The sequence below is a fragment of the Salmo salar genome, chromosome 13 (genome assembly GCF_965601325.2).
Source record: "Salmo salar chromosome 13, fSalSal1, whole genome shotgun sequence".
Lineage (NCBI taxonomy): Eukaryota > Metazoa > Chordata > Actinopteri > Salmoniformes > Salmonidae > Salmo > Salmo salar.
Genome location: NC_138303.1, coordinates 29,273,464 through 29,291,823, shown reverse-complemented (window position 1 = coordinate 29,291,823; position 18,360 = coordinate 29,273,464). Strand labels below are relative to the sequence as shown.

General features: G+C 41.5%; 1 protein-coding gene across 1 annotated transcript in view; it reads left to right on the top strand.

The window, feature by feature from the left end:
- Positions 1-4,704: 4,704 nt before the first annotated feature.
- LOC106566782 (DALR anticodon-binding domain-containing protein 3) overlaps positions 4,705-18,360 on the top strand; it is a 35,379-nt gene continuing 21,723 nt past the window's right edge. Inside the window, exons 1-6 of the mRNA XM_014135171.3 lie at positions 4,705-5,158; positions 7,308-7,612; positions 9,304-9,608; positions 11,356-11,414; positions 11,547-11,648; positions 18,042-18,106. Of these exons, the coding sequence (XP_013990646.1) occupies positions 4,925-5,158; positions 7,308-7,612; positions 9,304-9,608; positions 11,356-11,414; positions 11,547-11,648; positions 18,042-18,106 (1,070 nt within the window). The 5' untranslated portion in view covers positions 4,705-4,924. The remainder of the gene's footprint in view (positions 5,159-7,307; positions 7,613-9,303; positions 9,609-11,355; positions 11,415-11,546; positions 11,649-18,041; positions 18,107-18,360) is intronic.

Genomic DNA, 18,360 nt, shown 5'->3' with positions numbered 1-18,360 from the left:
TTCGCAACATCCAACAGTCTGACCGTTTGTAGAGAGAAACATACTTCCTGGTGTACTTGAGTCAGTGAGTGTCTTTTAGTGTGATGTGGCTGCAGTTGACTCTTCAAGAACTAATAGGTGATGTTCTTCAATGACACGTTTTCTCCCGGATTGACAAACACTATAAGCCACCGGGAATTTCGTGTCAGCAAAGAATGACACCAGCTTCTATATAGGACCTGAGCAGCTGATGCTATTTATTTTAGCTGATGAATACAGTGTGTAAATTAATTTATCGTCAGGCTATTGTTTCTGAATTGTTGCCCTGTTATTCTGAATTAAAATAACTGGATTTTATTCACAGTATCCATTTGTTATATTATCTGGGAACACTTAAGATAATTTACTATACCATGTCATATGTCCATGGATATGTGTATGCTGTCCAATTGTCTAATTCAGTTTACATTACAGAGCCAGTTTACATTACATTGTGGTCCCGTGTGGCTCAGTTGGTAGAGCATGGTGTTCAACGCCAGGGTTGTGGGTTCGATTCCCACGGCGGACCAGTGTGGAGAAAAAAAATGTATGAAATGTATGCATTCACTACTGTAAGTCGCTCTGGATAAGAGCGTCTGCTAAATGACTAAAATGTAAAATTACAGAGCCAGTTTACATTACAGAGCCAGTTTACATTACATTCATACCAGGCAAAGTTTAAAATGTTCAACTCCTTATTCCACTTAGTAAGACTATACTGAGACTTCATGAACATCTGTAGGCTACTGTCCAAATGAGCCTGACAATAGGCCTGTGGTCCATTGAGCCTGAACCAGCCCTGTGTTCCTGGCAACCACCATAAGAACATAATGATTTATCATGACTTGTCATTGGAACAAATTGACCACATGAGTTTCTATACCAAACATTTTTTGTATGAAGAATGAAAATGAATTCAGATAGATATGTGAATCAGTGGTGAATTTAGCATGTAAATCTTGGTGGGGCAAACTCCCCCCAAATTTTTGGGAGCAAGACAGCAAAGTCATTACACAACACAACACTAAACAATACATTAATTGCTCTATAACGATAAACAGTGCCCACAAACTGTTAGGGCCTACATAAAGCTGTCCCAACAGCAGAGCTTTCTTTTCAGCACCACGGAGTGAATCCTTACCACCACTACACCTGGCTATCAGTTGAGCCTTGTCTGGCAGCAAAACAACTAATTTAGCCTCATTTACTGTCTTTTAAAAAAACATAGCTGACCTGGCTGACTTGCTTAAACAAATGTGGTTTCTACTGACAATTTAGATGTCAAACTACGGCATAAGGGAACGATGAGCGGATAAGAGGAAATCTGTAATTTTGATTACGACATTAATGAGCGAGCTAAAACGGACGTAGTCAATATAACTATTTGTTCAGCACTTTTGAAATGTACAGCGACAGAATTCAGAACATGGGCCGTTTGTTCAGTATTCTCTATAAGCAGACAATGAAAGCTCTTACAATATTAGATGATGACAGTTCTCTAAAACAGGCTATAAGCTACATGTGCACCACCAAGTCAGAAAAGTAGGCGAAATGAAGAGGGTAAATAGACCAAATTATTAGGGTGAGGCACACGGGCTACTAACAGCTTACAACACAACATACACTTAGTATTACTTTCTTAGCTACACTATACATATCTCCCTGGCATATTACATAATTTATGCAGCAGCATACAATACATTTTTGGACTCATCTTGTTGTGCTGTGCTCACTTGAACAGGAAGGTGGAGCGGCGGTCCTTCTTGTGAGCAAATTTTTGTCATCAAAGTCTGGCATTCTTTGGACTTATGGTGCTTTCAAGACAACTGGGAACTTGGGGAAAAAATCATGACGTCAGTGATCTTCAGGTCGGAGCTCTAGAAAGAGGCCTGAGTTCCTGACTTCAAACTCAGAGTTGGATGACCGTTCAAAATGTATTTTCCCAGTCTGAGCAAATGTTTTTCCGTTGTTGCCAGATGTCTTGAACTCAATGAAGTCTGAGATTTCCCAGTTCCGAGTTTCCAGTTGTTTTGAACGTGGCAGAAGTCATGCTGGATTGACAGTATGACCAATGTATTCAACCTTTTCTGGCCCATGGTGTTGCGTGTTAATGTTTATCCTTTTAAGCTTTGAAAAGAGACCCTTAAACCCAGACTTGGACCACACACCCACTCCACCAAATAGCAGGGGAGGCAAAATAGTGATTGCTTGCAACGCTTGCAGTTAGCCACTGATTCCTTCCAAACCACTCATTGTTGAATATGCGATTTCCAACTTCTTGTGTAATGTTTATGTCCAATGGCCAATGAGCACTGATACACTGAGCACTGATTTTATCTATAATTTATCTTCTTATGACAAGGATTGAAAAGGATTTGCTGGTAGATTTTTTGACGTGACTCATGATGATGACTGTTTGTCTATGTTGCTAGCTAAGATTTGGAAAGTATGATGTTGACATGATCAGTCCAATCAAAACTATTGTAGCTATAACGTGATTTGACATTTTATCTGTGGCCAATGACCTTAAGCCTTCTTGGATGGGCACTTCTAATGTAAATATACTGCTAAAAAAAATAAAGGGAACACTAAAATAACACATCCTAGATCTGAATGAATGAAATAATCTTATTAAATACTTTTTTCTTTACATAGTTGAATGTGCTGACAACAAAATCACACTAAAATAATCAATGGAAATCCAATTTATCAACCCATGGAGGTCTGGATTTGGAGTCACACTCAAAATTAAAGTGGAAAACCACACTACAGGCTGATCCAACTTTGATGTAATGTCCTTAAAACAAGTCAAAATGAGGCTCAGTAGTGTGTGTGGCCTCCACGTGCCTGTATGACCTCCCTACAACGCCTGGGCATGCTCCTGATGAGGTGGCGGATGGTCTCCTGAGGGATCTCCTCCCAGACCTGGACTAAAGCATCCGCCAACTCCTGGACAGTCTGTGGTGCAACGTGGCGTTGGTGGATGGAGCGAGACATGATGTCCCAGATGTGCTCAATTGGATTCAGGTCTGGGGAACGGGCGGGCCAGTCCATAGCATCAATGCCTTCCTCTTGCAGGAACTGCTGACACACTCCAGCCACATGAGGTCTAGCATTGTCTTGCATTAGGAGGAACCCAGGGCCAACCGCACCAGCATATGGTCTCACAAGGGGTCTGAGGATCTCATCTCGGTACCTAATGGCAGTCAGGCTACCTCTGGCGAGCACATGGAGGGCTGTGCGGCCCCCCAAAGAAATGCCACCCCACACCATGACTGACCCACCGCCAAACCGGTCATGCTGGAGGATGTTGCAGGCAGCAGAACGTTCTCCACGGCGTCTCCAGACTCTGTCACGTCTGTCACATGTGCTCAGTGTGAACCTGCTTTCATTTGTGAAGAGCACAGGGCGCCAGTGGCGAATTTGCCAATCTTGGTGTTCTCTGGCAAATGCCAAACGTCCTGCACGGTGTTGGGCTGTAAGCACAACCCCCACCTGTGGACATCGGGCCCTCATACCACCCTCATGGAGTCTGTTTCTGACCGTTTGAGCAGGCACATTTGTGGCCTGCTGGAGGTCATTTTGCAGGGCTCTGGAAGTGCTTCTCCTGCTCCTCCTTGCACAAAGGCGGAGGTAGCGGTCCTGCTGCTGGGTTGTTGCCCTCCTACGGCCTCCTCCACGTCTCCTGATGTACTGGCCTGTCTCCTGGTAGCGCCTCCATGCTCTGGACACTATGCTGACAGACACAGCAAACCTTCTTCCCACAGCTCGCATTGATTCTGCCATCCTGGATGAGCTGCACTACCTGAGCCACTTGTGTGGGTTGTAGACTCCGTCTCATGCTACCACTAGAGTGAAAGCACCGCCAGCATTCAAAAGTGACCAAAACATCAGCCAGGAAGCATAGGAACTGAGAAGTGGTCTGTGGTCCCCACCTGCAGAACCACTCCTTTATTGTGGGTGTCTTGCTAATTGCCTATAATTTCCACCTGTTGTCTATTCCATTTGCACAACAGCATGTGAAATGTATTGTCAATCAGTGTTGCTTCCTAAGTGGACAGTTTGATTTCACAGAAGTATGATTGACTTGGAGTTACATTGTGTTGTTTAAGTGTTCCCTTTATTTTTTTGAGCATTGTATGTGGCAGCACCCAAGGGGGCTTGAACTTCCTAGCTCTCCCTGTAGATTTTGCTCAGACAGTGTCCCCATGAGTGACAGAACACTGAGCCAATCATGGCGCAACTAGAGGACATTACCAACCCTTAGCTCTGTATTTTCTACTGGGCTAGGCTGAAAAACCTGCATCTTGGAGCTGCCTTACTCAAGAAAGCAACAAAGAGATCATGTTTGTAGGCGGCTTTATTAACTCAATCATTATTTTTATTATTTTTTTACATTGTTTGCAAACTGATATTTGACGTATTCATGCCAAAATAACATGCAAAACAGGCAACAAAAACACAAAATAAAAATATATATTTTTTAGCTAAACAGGTGGGGCTCTGCACCACTTTCCCTGAATGACAGGTCGCCACTGATCTGAATTAATCCAGACCATGACATTATTGAAAAAGTAGGAGAAGCCATATAATAAACTGTCATTCTAACATCTACGACACGTGTACCACTTAATGTTTTCAGAAAGTTAATTTAAGTTTCATAGATTGTGCTGAACAGGCAACCCTGCCACACATAAAATGGCCCTAAACTCGTGCTTTTGTCCTGCTTCACAAGTGAATGGGATTCGGGGAAACAACATTTGCACTCTACAGTTCCGTATTGTGATAGACTAACTGGATCAACTGAACGCATGCTTTTCTATTTGAAAAACTAGCTGTCATAAAGCAGAAATTACTACGATAACGTTTAGCTCAGCTGAAGTGATGACCAGGTTGTGAGTTAGTGATGGAGAACATTGAGGAGACGCCATTTCGGATCACCCATACCGTCCAAGCGCTGGGCTCCGCACTACGGGGAGAGCCTGAAAATGTTCCTGATGCTAATGGTCTGGGTAGCGGGGACAGAATCTCTAGTGAGCCGGTGAAGCTTTGGTTCAAAGAAAGCAGCGCTAAGAATCTCCGAAACAGGGACTTCTTGTCACCCACCACGGTGCTGAATACGCTTTATGCAGACGGACAGGTCGGTCTGTTAACGTTAGCTAACTGACGCTAGCTTGCTTCTTCTTATTTAATTCTCGTATAACCCCATTGTATTTTGCCTTTGAATTGTTTTGCAGTTGGTGCACTGGTTGTAATGTATGGGTTGACAGCACGCGCTTCTCTCTTTGACAGGTTGAACTCTCGAGAGATATGTGGAGGCAAATTGTACCCCACACTGTCAACTTCCACTTGATGATTGTGAACGAAATTGAATTCATACATTTTATAATTTGAGACGGTTGGCATTGCCATCATCGACAACATTTAAACATTGCTGCAAGTATTATTAACCCCTGACTGGCAAATACAATGTGGGTCACACTGCTAAATGTGCCACCGTCTTTCTACATGGCATCGGTCAATACAACACCACACAATCCTGTAGGAGGCAAATGAAGCCAATACCACTACAGGCAGAAGGCTATTACTGCAATAGTTTTTGACTGTGTGATTGATAGTGCATATGTCTTTGCATGCTAGAAAACTGTTTGCTATCCATGGACAGCATGTACAGTTGAAGTCATTAAAACTCGTTTCTCAACTACTCTCCCTGATTTCTTGTTAAACTATAGTTTTGGCAAGTCGGTTAGGACATCTACTTTGTGCATGACACAAGTCATTTTTCCAACAATTATTTACAGACACAGTGAATTAATCTGTCACAATTCCAGTGGGTCAGAAGTTTACATACACTAAATTGACTGTGCCTTTAAACAGCTTGGAAAATTCCAGAAAATGATGTCATTGCTTTAGAAGCTTCTGATAGGCTAATTGACGTCATTTGAGTCAATTGGAGGTGTACCAGTGGATGTATTTCAAGGCCTACCTTCAAATTCAGTGCCTCTTTGCTTGACATCATGGGAAAATCAAAAGAAATCAGCCAAGACCTCAGAAAATAAACTGTAGACCTCCACAAGTCTGGTTCATCCTTGGGAGCAATTTCCAAACGCCTGAAGGTACCACGTTCATCTGTACAAACAATAGTATGCAAGTATAAACACCATGGGACCACACAATCGTCATACTGCTCAGGAAGGAGATGCGTTCTGTCTTCTAGAGATGAACGTACTTTGGTGCGAAAAGTGCAAATCAATCCCAGAACAACAGCAAAGGACCTTGTGAAGATTCTGGGGGAAATAGGTACAAAAGTATCTATATCCACAGTAAAACGAGTCCTATATTGACATAACCTGAAAGGCCGCTCAGCAAGGAAGAAGCCACTGTTCCAAAACCGCCATAAAAAAAGCCAGACTACTGTTTGCAACTGCACATGGGGACAAAGATCGTACTTTTTAGAGAAATGTCCTCTGGTCTGATGAAACAAAATTGAACTGTTTGGCCATAATGACCATCATTATGTTTGGAGGAAAAAGGGGGAGCCTTGCAAGCCGAAGAACACCATCCCAACCATGAAGCACGGGGGTGGCAGCATCATGTTGTGGGGGTGCTTTGCTGCAGGAGGGACTGGTACACTTCACAAAATAGATGGCATCATGAGGAGGAAAAGGATGTGAATATTGAAGCAACATCTTAAGACATCAGTCAGGAAGTTAAAGCTTGGTCGCAAATGGGTCTTCCAAATAGACAATGACCCGAAGCATACTTCCAAAGTTGTGGCAAACTGGCTTAAGGACAACAAAGTCAAGCTATTGGAGTGGCCATCACAAAGCCCTGACCTCAATTCTGTAGAAAATTTGTGGACAGAACTGAAAAAGTGGGTGCGCACAAGGAGGCCTACAAACCTGACTCAGTTACACCAGCTCTGTCACGAGGAATGGGCCAAAATTCACCCAACTTATTGTGGGAAACTTGTGGAAGGCTACCCAAAATGTTTGACCCAAGTTAAACAATTTAAAGGCAATGCTACCAAATACTAATCGAGTGTATGTAAACTTCTGACCCACTGGGAATGTGATGAAAGAAATAAAAGCTCAAATTAATCATTCTCTTTTCTATTATTCTGACATTTCACCTTCTTAAAATAAAGTGGTGATCCTAACTGACCTAAGACAGGGAATTTTTACTAGGATTAACTGTCAGGAATTGTGAAAAACTGAGTTTAAATGGATTTGGCCAAGGTGTACGTACATTTCAGACTTCAACTGTAAGTGCGATGTGTTTGTGTGTAGGTTCCCCCAGCAGTGATGGTTAGACTGCAGTCCCTGAGAGGGACAGGGGTTCTCCCTGTGGCTGGAGGGGAACTTATGGGAGAGGGGCTGAGGGTGCGGGTCGACCGGACTGCTGCGTTTCAGAAGGTCCTGAGTGACTCGTCGGTGTACCTGACGCCTCCTTGCCAGAGACAGGGGTGTGTGGTGCTCAACTGCCCCGCCCTGCACCCCAAACCAAATTTACCCTCCCCTGACACCCTCACGCTGGGGCAACTACGCACTGTGCTGCTGACTGACCACTTAGGGGCGCTACTGAGGAGACAGGGGTGAGTAAGGAGACTACTAGTCTGCCATAATGTCAAATTTGGACACGCCTACACTACCGGTCAAAAGTTTTAGAAAAGCTACTAATTCAATGGTTTTTCTTTTCTTTTTACAATTTTCTACATTGTGGAATAATAGTTTTGATGTCTTCACTATGAAATAACACATATGGAATCATGAAGTAACCAAAAAAGTGTTAAACAAATCAAAATATATTTGAGATTCTTCAAATAGCTACCCTTTGTCTTGATGACAGCTTTGCACACTCTTGGCATTCTCTCAACCAGCTTCATGAGGTAGTCACCTGGAATGCATTTCAATTAACAGGTGTGCCTTGTTAAAAGTGAATTTGTGGAATTCCTTTCCTTAATGCGTTTGAGCCAATCAGTAATGTTGTGACAAGGTAGAGGTGGTATACAGAAGATGGCCCTATTTGGTAAAAGACGAAGTCCATACTATGGCAAGAACAGCTCAAATAAGTAAAGAGAAACAACAGTCCGTTACTTTAAGGTCAGTCAATCCAGAAAATTTCAAGAACTTTGAAGAAACTTTCAAGTGCTGTCGCAAAAAACATCAAGCTCTGTGATAAAACTGTCTCTCATGAGGACCACCACAGGAATGGAATACCCAGAGTTGCCTCTGCTGCAGAGGATAAGTTCATTAGAGTTACCAGCCTCAGAAATTGCAGCCCAAATAAATGCACAGAGCTCAAGTAACAGACACATCTCAACATCAACTGTTCAGAGGAGACTGTGTGAATCAGGCCTTCATGGTCGAATTGCTGCAAAGAAACCACTACTAAAGGACACCAATTAGAAGAAGAGACTTGCTTGGGCCAAGAAAAACGAGCAATGGACATTAGACCAGTGGAAATTTGTCCTTTGGTCTGGAGTCCAAATTGGATAGTTTTGGTTCGAACCAAAAATGTGAGGTGTGAGTGAACGGATGATCTCCACGTGTATTTCCCACTGTAAAGCATGGAGGAGGAGGTGTGATGGTGCTTTGCTGGTGACATTGTCAGTGATTTATTTAGAATTCAAGGCACACTTAACCAGCATGGCTACCACCGCATTCTGCAGCGATGCGCCATCCCATCTGGTTTGCGTTTAGTCCCACTATCATTTATTTTTCAACAGGACAATGACCCAACACACCTCCAGGCTGTGTAAGGGCTATTTTACCAAGAAGGGGAGTGATGGAGTGCAGCATCAGATGACTTGGCCTCCACATTCTCCCGACCTCAACCAAACTGAGATGGTTTGGGATGAGTCAGACCGCAGAGTGAAGTAAAAGCAGCCAACAAGTGCTCAGCATATGTGGGAACTCCTTCAAGACTTGGAAAAGCACTCCAGGTGAAGCTGGTTGAGAGTGCCAAGTGTGTGCAAAGGGTGGCTACATTTTGAAGAATCTCAAATATAAAATATATTTTGATTTAAACTTTTTTTTGATAACTACTTGATTCCATATGTGTTTTTTCATAGTTTTGATGTCTTCACTATTATTCTACAATGTAGAAAATAGTAAAAAATAAAGAAAAACCCTTGAATGATTAGATGTGTCCAAACGTTTGACTGGTACTGTATGTATCTGCTGAGTTGTGTATGTCAAGTGCACATAAATATGTGATAGATATAGGGTGTTGCTTTATCACTATATCATATGTCAGTGTCAGTTGCGTCACTGTTTTTCTCAGGTTTATTGTGTCCTGCTGCCCTGTGCTGCCAGAGGAAAGTGACATCATTGTCTTTCTCCGATTGCTTGGCATCGATTGGCCCACAGTGCCCATCAGCTGGACCAATGATGAGAGGGAGGAGAACATTTTGGAGGCTTTACAGAATTCCTCGTACAGAGAAAGAGAGGAGACAGATGGAGGAAGAAAAGAGAGTGAAGGAAATAATATGGATGGAGATAAAGAGGAGATGCTCAGGGTGAACTTGAAGAGGGTGTTTCAGGAGGAGCAGCTGCCAGGGTATGACCCCAGCCTGGGCACCTGTACAGGTGAGACAAACAACATTGACCTTTTGACCTGGGGATTGGCTGTAAATGTCTTAACATATGAATAACCCATACAGTGCATTCGGAAAGTATTCAGACCCCTTAACTTTTCCACATTTTGTTACATTACAGACTTATTCTAAGGAGGATTAAATATTTTTTTATACCTCATCACTATCAAGCAAAAACAGTTTTGTTTATTATTTTTGCAAATGTATTAAAAAGAAAAACCGGAAATATCACATTTACATAAGTATTCAGACCCTTTACTCAGTACTTTGTTGAAGCACATTTTGCAGCTATTACAGCCTCAAGTCTTCAAGCTTGGGATACCTGTATTTGGGGAGTTTCTCTCATTCTTCTCTGCAGATCCTCTCAAGCTCTGTCAAGTTGGATGGGGAGTGTTGCTGCACAGCTATTTTCAGGTCTCCAGAGATGTTTGATCGGGTTCAAGTCCGGGCTCCGGCTGGGCCACTCAAGGCCATTCACAGACTTGTCCCGAAGCCACTTCCTCGTTGTGTTGGCTGTGTGCTTAAGGTTGTTGTCTTGTTGAAAGGTGAACCATCACCCCTAAAGCAGGTTTTCATCAAGGATCTCTCTGTACATCTTTCCTTTGATCCTGACTAGTCTCCCAGTCCCTGCCGCTGAAAAACATCCCCACAAAATGATGCTGCCACCACCATGCCTCACCATAGGGACGGTGCCAGGTTTCTTCCAGATGTGACGCTTAGAAGGCCAAAGTGTTCAATCTTCGTTTCATCAGACCAGAGAATCTTGTTTCTCATGGTCAGAGTTCTTTAGGTGCCTTTTGGCAAACTCCAAGCAGGCTGTTATGTGCCTTTTACTGAGGAGTGGCTTCTGTCTGGCCACTCTACCATAAAGGTATGATTGGTGGAGTGCTGCAGAGATGGTTGTCCTTCTGGAAGGTTCTCCCATCTCCACAGAGGAACTTTGGTCTGTCAGAGTGACCATCAGGTTCTTGGTCACTTCCCTGACCAAGGCCCTTCTCCCCTGATTGCTCAGTTTGGCTGGGCGGCCAGCTCTAGGAAGAGTCTTGGTGGTTCCAAACATCTTCCATTTAAGAATTATGAAGGCCACTGTGTTCTTGGGGACCTTCAATGCTGCAGACATTTTTTTGTACCCTTCCCCAGATCTGTGCTTCGACACAATCCTATCTCGGTGCTCTACCGACATCCACTGTCAACTGTGGGACCTTATATAGACAGGTGTTGTCTTTCCAAATCATGTACAATCAATTGAATTTACCACAGGTGGACTCCAGTCAAGTTGTAGAAACATCTCAAGGATGGTCAATGGAAACAGGATGCACCTGAGCTCAATGTTGAGTCTCATAGCAAAGGGTCTGAATACTATTGTAAATAAGGTATTTGTTTTTAATTTAATACATTTGCAAAGATTTCTACAAACCTGTTTTCACTTTGGATTATGGGGTATTGTGTGTAGATTGATGAGGGGGAAAAAATAATTCAATCAATTTTAGAATAGGGCTGTAACGTAACAAAATGTGGAAAAAGGGAAGGGGTTTGAATACTTTCCGAATGCACTGTGCATTGGCAAATGGTAGGGTCAAATTGCTCAATAAAATGGATTTCTTTCACAAGGAGCTAGGCCTATAGGACACCTTTAGATATGAAACTTACTTTAATGTAGTTTAGATAAGTAAAACCTACAGAGATGAACAGTCTATAGGAGCAGTCTGTAACCCATAATCCTGTTGATTTGTCCTCAGTGCAAAGGGACAGTGTGTCTCATCTGGCCCAACTGGACAGGGCTACTGCAGGCTGCACTGTGAGTAACATTCCCCCCCCAAACTTTAAACATCAAGCTACAGCCGTGTACTACTATAGCTGCTGTTGTGTATGTTCATACAATACTAAACAGTATAGGGTCTCATGTTTATCACTTCCCTTATTGACCAAGGTATCCACGGCAACCGCAGTACATGTCACTTCCTGTCAGGATGAGTTCCGTCAGCAGCAGATAGCAATGCTGTGGAGAGCAAGTGGTGCAACAGTGACACAGGTTTGTTTGACACAAGGCATTAACTACCATATAATGACTAACTGTACCTCCCCAGACTAACCAGTAGAGGTGCACCAATTTTTGTAAATGAAAAAGAAATTGGTTTATGTTGCCCCAACTTTACTCAGATTTTTATCCAAAATCAGTTTATAAACCTATCCTTGCTGCAACCACATATTATCAGTGTTGGGATTCGTTACTTGTAAAATATGAAGTATTGCTCGTAACTTTCAATCAAAATAATGTGTTATATTACAATACTACTTTCTGTGCAAAGTAATGCGTTATGTTACTCCTTATATTACAAACACCATCAAATCCCACTTGCCAACAAGGTATGTTGGTCACCGATTTAATAATGCAGAGGATACAATACTAATGATAGGACAGACATCAAAGCATTTTAATTATTTAACACTAGAATAGCCGTGATGAATACAAATCAGTGTAGATGAAGGGGAGGATTTTTAAGCATTGAGATAATTGGGACATGGATTGTCTATGTGTGCCATTCAGAGGGTGAATGGGCAAGACAAAATATTTAAGTGCCTTTGAATGGGGTATGGTGGTAGGTGCCAGATGTACTGATTTGAGTGTGCCAAGAACTGCAATGCAGCTGGGTTTTTCACGTTCAACAGTTTCCTGTGTATATTTAGAATGGTCCACCGCCCAAAGGACATCCAGCTAACTTGACACAACTGTGGAAAACATTGGTCAACATGGGCCAGCATCCCTGTGGAACGCTTTCGACACCTTGTTGAGTCCATGCCCCGGAAAATTCTGACTCTTCTGAGGATAAAAGCGGGGATGCAACTCAATATTAGGAAGGAGTTCTTAATGTTTTGTACACTCAGTATACTGCGTATATAGTAAGAATATAACGGAATACAATCAAAATAGAATATATTTTTCCCAAACATACTTTTGTCTTGCGAATGCTCACTTGAGAAATGGATGGACTTGCGGTTATCCCAAGAATAAGTGATATTTTGAAAGAGCATTTAGTTTTTTGTTGTTTAGCAAATGTAAGGGTTTTGAAAAGCTCAGTATCTGCTCTTTGTAATCATATATATATATATATATATATATATATATATATATATATATATATAAATCAAAATATCTTACTTGCATGTGACTGCGGGAGCATTCTCAAAGTCGCTTTTTGGTAAAAATACAAAATAAGAGTGTGTTCCGTTTCCCAGCCTCTGTGTCAATTCCATGCTGGGCTGTTCATCAGGCTCTTCATTCACAATTTGACAATGTCTAAAAATATTGTCCGAACAAGGCCACCTCTTAATTTGTAGATTGAATCATTCCAAGAAGAATGAAAATAAAGTGTGATCAGGCCTCACTGTGACAACAGCTTGTATCCATTTAAAACACCAACACTTGTGACAGATAATTCTTTTTCAAACCTTTCCGAGAGAGCCTGGACCAGAGGTGTGGACTCAAGTCACATGACTTGGACTGGAGTCTGACTCGAGTCTCAAAATTGATAAGTTGAGACTCGACTTGATATACTTTTTTTAAACTTGAGACTTGATTTGGAGCCTAAAACTCGACTTTGACTTGAGACTGATGACTTGAAAGTATTTGGCCAGGTTTTTTAACGTTTAGTCACTCATTTTGTGGCACAGAGTCAACGTGGATTATTCTCCACGCAGCCAGAGACAATGGCTGCGTTTCAAACACATATAAAAGACACACCATCCTCCTCTTACCCTCACCTTATGCCCTTGGGGGAATCCCCAGGGCCATCTTTGCCAACTGTCCAAACGATTAGCCAAGTAATGGAAGTTGGCAACCTAAGCCCCTCAGCCCTCGTTTGTGATAGTTTGTGAGTTTACAACCCTGTTCACTCCGGGGCCTGTAACGCCCCATAATTCAATTTCTGATGATTGTACATTCGCTAAGAAAAGTCAGCCAAAATGTAAAACCAACATCAATATGGAGAAGTCAACATTATAAGTAAAAACAAATGTAAATAAGTTAGAAACTGTGCTAATAATGCACATGACAGCACAAACGCATATCGTGAAAGTAATGATGTTTTTGTTTGGTTAGCTTTTGGAAACATTAGCTAGTGCATACAACTTTCCCTGACATCACACTTCTACATTGTCATTTTCGATTTACCTGATATAGTCAGATGGTTAGCATTCGATGTCTGCGAGTGCGTTGTCTTCTAGCCAATATATGAAATGCAATCATAATTGACTCTAACGCATACAAAGCACACACACAACAGCTACCGGGGGTTCCATGATGACTGAAAACACAACCGTGGGACGAACGAGTGACACATTTCAGGGCAAGGGCAGTCCATTTTAAAATGCATTCATTATTCCCTTGGCCTGCAAGTCTCAACTCATCATAAGTCATGATATTCACTTAATTTGAGGGCTGAGGGGAGAGGGTGTGTATTTTACATGTTTGGAATGTAGCCAGTATCGCACTTGCAAAAATACTCATTGGCTAGTGAAACACACACAGACCTCTGATTGGACCAGCAAATTGTCAATCAACACAGGTCGGGTGAGCTAGCGCAGTGAGGTTTTGGGGGGTTGCCAGTGTGAAACTGAATGGGGAAAAATCTATATTTTTCTACATATTTTAATAGGCTACATATAGCCAACCATTTGTATTATACCTTTTGCTTATTCGATCTGGTCACTAACCTAGGCCTACGGCGTAGCACCAAATTCTTCTTTCCAAAAAAATCAAATTTGTGCTTCAGAACAAAACTTGCACGTCTTGACTTAATATTGTCCATATAAAGTAGGGTGAATTCAGAAAGAGTGGGACATTATATAAACTGAGACAGCTTAATCCTGAGATGTTTATTTCTTGATCTGACAAGAGAAAATCTAAACGGTGGTTACTAAGCCCTTGCAGAGAAACCACATCATCAAAATCACATCACTCCATTAGTGTGACATTATAGAGGGGGCAGAGCAAGCTTCAAACAGCAAGTTGAATCTTGGTTTCCCTGCATAGCACACAGTAAGGATCAGTGACAGCTTTCTTCTGTTTTGATGTTAGGGTTACAATGCACTGTGCCAAATTGTGATGTAAATGTACATACTGTACTGGTGCATCAAAATACATAAAGTTGCCAATATTATGTTTCAATTTTGTAATTCAGTATTTTTTAGTTGTCCTGCTTTACCAGCCATAGCTAAAGAGGAGGAAAGAGAGATTACCACAAGAACATGGAGTAGCCAGCCAGGATCCCCCGGGCCGTGGGACTTTTTTGACAAACAAGCTCTCTTTTGGTGGTCTCAGGTAAATTTTAATGCATTTATTCCATATGAAATACACAGCGAAATGTTTGAATTCCAGTTCAAAATTTGCCTGCTCTGCCGCAGTCTACCATTTTGAAGACTACACATGTAAATGTCATGCCATTTTGTATTTGAGCAATATGATTGGCAGTTCATTCAAGCAGCACCACGGTCCCGATCGGGTCAGTGACTGACGAGATCCACGCTTTTCCATTGCTCACTTTGTGACTGAGAGGTGCCAGTCCTGTCAATAGATTGCTAGAAGATGCATTTGTTCATTCTAGCGGGAGGGGGCTCTGCAGACTTTTTTCTGGTGCTACACATAGGATTTTATTTAATTTTTGCATTGTAATTTAAACAATGTCTAATATATCTGACATTAATAGTGGAATGATAGTGTTTCACAGTATTACTTACCCTTAGTGTTGTGATTGGCTGTGATATTCTCCTATTGATTTCTCCCGGCTAAGTAGCATCTGTTGTGAAACTGAGAAAGCTGTTCAGACTTTGGCTCTGTTATCTAGCGGAAATCGAACTTTGTGGCTGCGTTATCTAGCGGAAATTGCTTTGTCATTTCCTGGTTGCTAAAATTCTACACTGTTCGCTCAATTTCAGTTTTTTGAGAAAACAAGCATTGACTAGTATAGGGAATCATTGTACCATCAAAAAACTACTAAACTAAAATACCCTGCTAAAAATGACTCTGTAAACAGCGCTTGGGGAAAACACTGACTATCCTCTTAATTTGTTAATGTAGTGCTGTTATGAACACTGTTATTTGAGGGAATTCAGAAAAAGGTGGGACACTTTTTGCATTTAAGTATTCTGTAACTTCTTCAGACATCTATCCAACATATTATCCCAACACATGATGCATTTCTGAAATCCTCAGATGTTTCCAAATCACACAAAATGTAATTCAATTTTCATTGGGGTACAATTAGGACTATAATAATGGTGTCCCCGTTTATCTAACCTGCTGTCCCAGTCTACCAAATGCAAACTGAAAATATGGTTTTGACTCAGTGTACAGATGGGTGTGTCATGCCTCCTGTGAATATGATATTAAACATATTTTTTTTGTGTGTGATTAGGAAACATCTTTCAGAAATGTATCATGTTGGGCTAAAGCAAAAAGTGTCCCGCTTATTCTGAATTCACCTTAGTGTTTAACAATCTGCTACGGATACATCTTTGCCACAACAGTAGGCTACCTGGTGATTTCATTTATCATTTTCATATTTCAGATAGGTGTAGTTTGGGTAGGTTATATACTTCTGATGGTACAGGTTATATGTCTAAAGGTAGCTGGAACATTGCACTTCCTTCAATACTTATGGGATGAAGATGTAACATATTCTGGCAAATTAATTAGGACATTTTGTGAGGAAGAAAAAGGCTACAGAGACAGATCATGCTTTCCATCCAATCCTGCAACCTAGGCTGCATACAGGTAGGGCTAGGGACGGGCAACTCCAATCCTCGGGGTCCTATTGGTGTCACTTTTCCCCAGCCCCAGCTAACACACCTGACTCCAATAATCACCTAATCATGATCTTTAGTTTAGAATGCAATTAGTTTTATTCTGCTGTGCTTGCTAGGGATGGGGAAAAGTGTGACAACACTCTGGCTACCAAGGACTGGAGTTGCCCATCCCTGAGGTAGGCCATATGATCCTGCTTGCTCTGGACTCCAGAGAAGTGACATGATATCCCTGGTTGATATTGACTGCTAACATGAATGACTTGCAGTTGATTTCTGTATCTTGCATTTTGAAGATGCATCCCCGTTTATGGCTGTAATGACAGGCTTCATTTGCACAGGGACTGCATGTGCGTGCGCAGGGTCGCAAGCTTTGAACCACTCCTTTTTGGAGGTCACGGGTCAAAGTTTGAAAACCACTGAACAAGCAAACAGATTGCTGATTTGCTGTACAGCTATAGGACCGGGTGCAGCGCAAACGCCAAATTGTAGGGAGAGAGGATTGCCATAAATGAGTATGCAGCTCCAAAAGTTGTTTGGTGATCAAGAATATGAACCATTTACTTTGCAAGCTCACCAGCAATGGGGAATCAATGAACAATTACTAGCATAGGTCTACTGGTCTTTTGGTATGTCAAAATTGCCTGATTGTTAAAATGTATTGTTACCTAATCAAAATCTAATGAAAAGGTCTGTCTTGTAGCCTCAAATGATTTCAGACAACTTGTTACAACTGGACTGGACTTAACTTGCTTAGAATGCACAACTTGGACTTGACTCGACCGGTTCTACTTTGGACTCGACTTGAGACTTTGACCTTGTGACTTGCTTGTGACTCGAATGATAGAGACTTGTTCACACCTCTGGCCTGGACTATAGTCTACAATACCCGTTTACTTGCAGTCTTGAAATGAAATAAACCATCAAATAGGTAATAACATTAGAAGACTGGCATAACCACTATGAATTGACTTACTGTGACAACATCGTTTCAGAACATAATATGGCCCATCTTTTCAGTTATGCTACTTTGTGCAATTAATTTATTTAACAGTAAAATTAGTTTCAGCTTGAATTCAGTAGAGACGAGGCTTTTTAAACTATGATACACCAGTAGAGAGATGATTCTGAAAGTAACACACTTGTTACTTAAAGCACCTGTAATAATATTATCTTACGTTAGTCCATTAGTCATAAAAGGATCTGATTACGTAACTAATAATCAGAATCTCTCTCTACCGGTGAGTTATAAACTCAGCAAAAAAAGAAACAGGGACCCTGCGCATCTTTCTTTTGGTGTTTTTCAGACCTTAATTGCCTACCGTCTGTAAGCTGTTAGTGTCTTAATGACTGTTCCACAGGTGCATGTTAATTAATTGTTTATGGTTCATTGAACAAGCATGGGAAACAGTGTTTAAACCCTTTACAGTGAAGTTATTTGGATTTTTACAAATTATCTTTGAAAGACAGGGTCCTGAAAAAGGGACGTTTCTTTTTTGTTTATATAAAAAGGCCTCGTCTCTCCCAATTTCATGCTGTAACTCGACATCTCATGTTGTGTTATAAAATGATTGCTCAAAGTAACGGTCTTTTTGCCCCCTCTTTTTCTTTATCTTTTTCTTAGAGGCATCTTGTTTGTGGACCAATGAAGACACCTGGAACTCACCTCAGTGCTGCCCAGTACCTTCAGTAAGAACATCTTCTTTTATCATTTTGATTCAGCTTTAGTCCCAGTAACTATCACTTTGCTCCGCTGTTTGCTCTAATGTAGCCTTTTCAGATCTCTAATGTAGCCTTTTCAGATCTCTAATGTAGCCTTTTCAGATCTCTAATGTAGCCTTTTCAGATCTCTAATGTAGCCTTTTCAGATCTCTAATGTAGCCTTTTCAGATCTCTAATGTAGCCTTTTCAGATCTCTAATGTAGCCTTTTCAGATCTCTAAT